Below are 6,887 nucleotides of genomic sequence, written 5' to 3' on the forward strand. Positions count from 1 at the left end.
TCGTTTTCTTCTACGATCAAGGTTCAGTTTTTCTCCCACAGGGTTTTTGTGACTTGATGAGGTTTTTGATGAGGCAACAGATCAACACCATCGGCATATCAGCATGCAACACAAGGGGGAATGTTCTAGGATATTCTGTCTCTTTCTAGATATTCTTTATGTGCGCCTTGTCCTTATGCTAATAAGATATGTAGTTAGATTAGATCTATGTATTCATATTCTTACCATATTGGTATTGTGTAATTCCCTATATAAAGGGCTCGTATCAATAAATAAGATGATGATTCTCTTGCTATCATTTTATCTCTACACTTTATCCTTCATCAAACATGACATTAAGCACTTCAATAAATATTAGGGTTAACTCGTCGAAAAAATAAAATATCAGGGTTGGAGTATTGGAGGCATATGTGAAGATGTGGAACTACCTAAGATGCCCACACCAGAACTCCAGAAAGGTCCAAGTCGTCCTATCTTCCTCGACAAAATCTCTTCGTAACCTCTCATTGTTCCCTTCGCCAAAACCCCCCAAAACCAAACACCCCTCACTCATTTCCAGCCAACTACTTCACAAAGACGCATACCCTCGTTTCACTCTCACACTCTCTCAAACAAAACAACAATGGCAGCCTCTCTCACCATCTCAAGGCTCCTCACAGCCCCCAGATCCCTCTCCCTCTCCTCCACCACCACCACAACCAAAGCCTCCCTCTTCTCCCCCAAACCCTTCTCCTCAAAATTCTCCTACTCCCCTCTCTCTCTCAAACACCACACCCACCTCAAACCCCTCAAATTCTCCACCACCGCCGCCAAACCCATCTCCGCCACCATCTCCGTCGGCGACAAGCTCCCCGAGTCCACCCTCTCCTACCTCGACGCCGCCGGCGACGTCCAGACCGTCACCGTCTCGGAGCTGACCAAGTCGAAGAAGGCCGTCCTCTTCGCCGTCCCCGGCGCTTTCACCCCAACCTGCTCCCAGAAACACGTTCCCGGATTCGTGGAGAAGTCGGCGGAGCTCAAGGCCAAGGGGGTCGACACCATCGCCTGCATTTCGGTCAACGACGCCTTCGTGATGAAGGCGTGGAAGGAGAGCCTCAAGATCGAAGACGAGGTGCTCTTGTTGTCTGATGGGAATGGGGACTTCACCAGGGCCATCGGGGTCGAGCTCGATTTGAGTGATAAGCCGGTGGGATTGGGAGTCAGGTCCAGAAGGTATTCGATTTTGGCTGAGGATGGAGTTGTGAAGGTGTTGAATTTGGAGGAAGGTGGTGCTTTCACTTCTAGTGGAGCTGATGAGATTCTCAAAGTTCTGTGAGTTTGAGGTCTCATCACTTGATGTGTTTTGTGTTTTGTGTTTTGGTTTTGATAATGTATGAGTTAGATAATACAGTGTATGATGTCCACGGACGAGTTTCTAGTTTTTTGTTTGATAATAATGGATGCAATGCAATCCCGGTAGGGTTTTCGATTTTCTGAATTGCTGGCTGCTGGTTTTGATAATGTTCTGGGTTTTTCACATGATCAATGATGCATGAAAGTAAACGTAAGAGTTACGACAAAGATGAAAAAGCAGTCTCATAGACATGGAAAAAGTCGGACCTGTCTTCTAGATGCTTAGATATGAAGCTCAGAATAGGAAAGGGAGGGCAATCTTTTGCTTATTGAACAGATCAGTCTGGTTTCTTACTCTGCATACTAGATAATCTTTCCGCTTGGTTAACTTGGGATCCAGAGGTACAGAACATGTACTTTACCGGCATATTACAGCCAAAGCAAAGCATACATCTGACACAAACGAAAACCGCCTGATCCAGGTAGTTAAACTGGTGTAGAAGCAGACAGAAGTCACTCCCCGAACTGGTGTAGAATCAATGAAACATACATAGCTGCCAAGTTGAGTAGTTTATGACAGAATGCTCGTCGTATATCATGACCTAAATCCACAATCTCCATAGACAAAAAGCAGAATAATCCCAGGCTTTCCTCATAAGACCCATGCATCTTGAACCTTCTGCCTAATTCTTTCCTCATAACACGATCAGGAGGAGTCCGCAAGACTGCAACATAATGTTCTTTTCAACACACTGAAAGGTAATCTAATTCTAGTATGCTAGAATAGCTCAATTACTTTATCAAATAGAACATCTTCAAAACACTGGAAGGTTGTAGCATACCTTATTCATATATATGTCTCAGCATACGCAAATTGTGTGATGAGAATTCAACAAAGTAATTCAATCATAAAATACAATCAGGCTGAGACTGCAACAAACTAAAACTAGCAACTTCCTGATTATCAATTGACCATTCATCCAAGCAACCCCAAACTAAGTAGTCACAGTACACGCTGAACGTCATTTTTACAGCATGCTCAAGGAAAACTTTCCATCTCCAAATATGTTCAACTGTTCAAGCATGTTGAGGCAATAACTGGAACATAAGATAGCAATCCAATGCACAACCTAAATGAAGCACTTTTGAAAAGTTAGAATTTGGAGAATAACAGAACATTCACAATGCAGCTATAGTTAAACAGATAATATACATTGGGGTTCCTTGGAGATTAATCTGGCAAGCTCGAAGCTTTTCAACTGATAAATCTAGAACTCATCAAAGCTCCTTGCTTACTCCCAGCCTGCCAACCCTTGCTAATTTACTTCTGAAATTGTATGATAGTTTGACCAACTGTTTTTTGGAATCAACTGTATGCTTCTTCAAGGACTTCCAGCAGACATGTACACTATGGGTAGTCGGCTACTGGCTTGGAAACATGCTATGTTTCTCACCCAATGAATTCTTGTGCTGAAGAATTCCAACACAGAAGCGTTTGTTCCCTACACCTTGGTAACAGAAATTGCCTCTTCATTGGAGCTAAGGTCATCTATACCTTTAGCACTCATTTCTAAGCAGATAATCTGGGCCTCTTGAAACCTCCCCTCCTTTTGAAGGCCAGTTGTAAGCTCATTGCAAGTGGAGACGTTTAGAAGATAACCATTCTCAACCAGTTCCCTGTACCAAAAATATGCGCCACTGAAGTCCTTCAGTTCACAGTGTCCCTTCACAAGTAAGTTATACGTATCAGCTTTGGGTGTCAATCCTTTAGCCTTCATATCATCGACGAGGTCCTTTACCTCTGACACCTTTCCTTGTTTGAAGTGCCCAAGAATCAAGCTATTATATGTCATCTTGTCAACATTGATTTTCTGGTCTACCATCTCACTGCGCAAAGAAAGTGCCTTCTGAATATCACCATGCTCTGCGTAACCGTGAATGAGTGCATTATAAATAATCCGATCAGGACGCAAGCCCATTTGTAACATCTCATTCAACAACTTTTCTGCTAATACCATATTGTCCCTGCTGCATCCGCTAATTAGAGGATGATATGTATATAAAGTAGGTGTGATGCCCAGATTCTTCATAGCTTCATATAATTCCAGACATTTCTGGGTATTTACTGTATCAGAATAACCTGAAATTAAGGAGTTGTATGTGATCACATCGGGTCTATAACCACTGCTTGTAATTTGAGACACATAGTCTTCAGCTTCAATCATCCGTCCTTTTTTGCAGAGTCCATGTATGAGTGCATTGTAGGTTACAAGTGTTGGACTTATCCCATTTTTCGCCATCTCATCAAAAAATCTGAAAGCATCTTTCAGCTTCCCCTGTGTAGAGCTACCATCAATGAGCATATTATATATCTGTGCATTTGGCAAAACACCTCGGCCTACCATGTCTCTGAGCTGCAGTTCAGCTTCAAGAAGTCTCCCATCCTTGCACAAACAATTTATAAGGGAACCATAGCTCACAACATTTGGTTTGATTGCCTTACTTTCCATGTCTTCAAGAATCTCGAAACACTTATCAAATGTGCAAATCCGCCCGTAGCCGTTAATAAGGGTGTTATACACCTCCAAATTCGGCGAAACTCCCTTCTTTAGCATCTTCTGTACCCATTCCTCTGCCTTATCCATATCCTTTGTCTCACAGAATTTGTGAATTAAAAGACTGAAAGTGATGCAGTTTGGCCTCAAACCACGAGCTTCCATTTTCTCAATAACCAAAACGGCTCTGTCAATGTCAGATTGTCGACAATATCCACTCACCAGAGTGTTATACACTACTTCATCTGGAACAAAACCAGTATCCAACAATTTCTTCAAAACCTCCTCCGCTTCCTCAACCTTCCCTTTCTTGCACAACCCGTTCAACAAAATACTGCAAGTATAGCCATTGATCCTCACACCTTTCCTGGCTATCTCATCAAACAAAGCCAACACCCCCTGATCATCACCACACCTCAAATGCCCATCGAAAAGTATACTATAAGTAAAACCATCCGGCGCAAACCCATGAGCCTCCATCTCCTCCAACACCCTCTTCGCATCCTCCATTCTCTTCCCCCTACAAAGCCCATTCAGCAATGTATTATAAGTCACCACATTCGCTTCCACCTTCTGATCCTTCATCCTCTCCCTCACCTCAAACGCCTTCTCCACCTCACCCACCTTACAGTACCCATCGATCAGCGTATTATAAGTAACCAAAGTCGGCACTCCCTTTCTCTCAAGCATTTCATCAAACACCTTCTCTGCATCCCTCATCCTCCTCTCTTTACACAGTCCCCCTATCAAAACATTAAAAATAAACACATTCGGCACCAGCCTCATTGTTTTCATGGATTCCACAATCTCTCCGGCCCTCTTTAAGTCCCCGAGCTTCACCGCGGCCTGCACGGCCTTCCCGTAAGTGAACTTATCCGGTTTAATGCCCTTCCCAGACTCGAAAATCTGCGAAAACAATTCGAGTGTCTCCTCGAACATCTTGGACCCCACCAGGCACTCGAGCAGCTGGTTGAGCGTGGCCAAGCTCGGGCGGAGGTCGCTCTTTCGCATCAAAGCGTAGAGCTCCACGGCTTGTTTGGGCATCTTGGAGTCCGTGCAGGCCGTAAGGAGCATGTCGGAGAATGCGGGGGTGATGGAGGGGGCGGAGAGGGAGAAGAGGTCGTAGAGGTCGGAGGGGGAGGAGAAAGGGGAGGTGGGGAGGATGAGGGACTTGATGAAGCGAGCTGCGGCGTCGGTTCGGCCCTGTTGGAGGAGGATTCGGAGCTTGCGGACTTGCTCATGGCGGTGTTGTTGGTCTTGGTCGGAGACTGTACAGACAGAAAGTGATCGGAGGTTTTGGGTTTTGGTGGGCAGAGACTTTGGAAGACGAAGAAGAAGAGAGACGCGCCTTGCCATGGGTTTGGTTTGGAGTGAGATTTGCGTCTGTTTGCTTAAACCCTTCGTAAACCCTTCGACTACTCAGAAAATGAAAATAATGGATACATGTCTGCTTTTGATTGGTTAAGTAGTCTTTGGTATTTGGGTTTAAATTTTATAAATTTGCTTAGTATACCTCTCATTCTCTCCACACCTCTATTTTACTTTTAAATACAAACATTTTCTCATTAGAACTCTTTTTAAATTCCTAAAATAGTTTTGTTTATATAATTCACATATATATTAGTATATTACTCATTACACCTCTTATTTACTCACTATACCTCAAATTCTTTTTTTTTCTTTTTGTCATGCGAACATCCATTCCCAACTTCCATTCTTTAATTTTTTTTCTTTTTTCTTTTTTAACTCAAATCTTCATTCCCGACCTTGATTTCTTCATTTTCTTTATTTTTTGTATTTTTTTATTTTGCATAAAATGTCACTAGAGACATTCATTTTTTGATCAAATTGTAAGAAATAATTTTCAATGACATCAATTTTCGAGAAAAGTTCATTCGAATCATGAATAATACTATTTGCTCTTAAAATTTTTTTAAAAAAATTGTGTTTCAAATTTTATTTATCGGTCATTAAAAGAATGTTCTTACATGAACTATTATATATTTTTGTTATTTTTGTATTTCTATTTTACATATACTATTTTTTTTTTGTAAGTTTACATTTTTTGTTTTTATAGTCATGATGATAAATTATTTTAATAATTGATAGATCATAATTTTTGTAAAAATATTTTTTCACTTTGTATAAGCATGTGACATGTATGATAATATAAATATATAAATGTTTTAATAAGTATGTGGTAAACTAGAAAATAAAATTCAATAAGGAAAATAATAAAAGACAATCCATTATTATTGAATTAGAAAGTTTAGAGAGAATAAATGTAACATTACTTTTTATATAATTAGTGTCCTTAACAGTCATTGTGTAAGAGGATAAATATGTTATTTAATAATAATTCACAATAGAGTGAGGTCAAGTGAGCAAACTTGGAGGTCCCAATAGCCGCACTCAAACTTTAAACCTGGAATTGAAACATTTTCCTTTGTTGCTTCACCAAACGGCATCATCGATCATCTATAGTCAGAAACTTCAGAGCCCTCCCAATCTGAGTGAGTGTACTCGTTGATTTTATATTTGGGTGTGCTGGAAATTATATTCATGTTTTCCATATTGATCCATTTTTTTGGGGTAAAGATTTTTTATTTTTTTTCTACCTGTGGTTTCTCATTTTTGCAAGTTTGTTGTTGAAAGGGGGATTTTTGTTTTTTATTGGTTTGGTTTGATTGGTATATTACTACTGTATTGGGTCTGTAATTTCCATCATGCTGTCGATCTGCTAATTTCTTGATGTGATTTAAAGTGGCATGGACACCTTTTGAGCTCTGTCTGATTAGATAAAAAGAGTCTATGAATTGAGTTTTCATAAAAGTTCTAGGATCAATTGGGTTTTAGTTATAGTTATCTGATGTTGATTTGTTGAAATTTAAAATTCGGGGTCATCTGTCGAAGAGGACTTTACTAGCTATCTAGGGATGAAGCTTTAGTCAATCTCTAGTAGTTGAGGCTCTAAAGATGTAGTCTGATGTTCTAACAGAA

The 6,887-nt window shown here is 40.6% G+C and overlaps 2 protein-coding genes across 2 annotated transcripts; one reads left to right on the plus strand and one right to left on the minus strand.

The window, feature by feature from the left end:
- The first annotated feature begins 508 nt into the window (after positions 1 to 508).
- Positions 509 to 1,475, plus strand: LOC101308296 (peroxiredoxin-2E, chloroplastic-like). The gene has a single exon (XM_004302988.1). The coding sequence runs from the start codon at positions 623 to 625 to the stop codon at positions 1,313 to 1,315; it is 693 nt and encodes a 230-aa protein (XP_004303036.1). The 5' UTR covers positions 509 to 622; the 3' UTR covers positions 1,316 to 1,475.
- An 882-nt stretch (positions 1,476 to 2,357) lies between these two features.
- On the minus strand, positions 2,358 to 5,243 carry LOC101295550 (pentatricopeptide repeat-containing protein At5g12100, mitochondrial-like). The gene has a single exon (XM_004305317.1). The coding sequence runs from the start codon at positions 5,241 to 5,243 to the stop codon at positions 2,835 to 2,837; it is 2,409 nt and encodes an 802-aa protein (XP_004305365.1). The 3' UTR covers positions 2,358 to 2,834.
- Between the last annotated feature and the right edge of the window lie 1,644 nt (positions 5,244 to 6,887).

This window comes from Fragaria vesca, linkage group LG6, assembly GCF_000184155.1.
Source record: "Fragaria vesca subsp. vesca linkage group LG6, FraVesHawaii_1.0, whole genome shotgun sequence".
In the NCBI taxonomy this organism is placed as follows: Eukaryota; Viridiplantae; Streptophyta; class Magnoliopsida; order Rosales; family Rosaceae; genus Fragaria; species Fragaria vesca.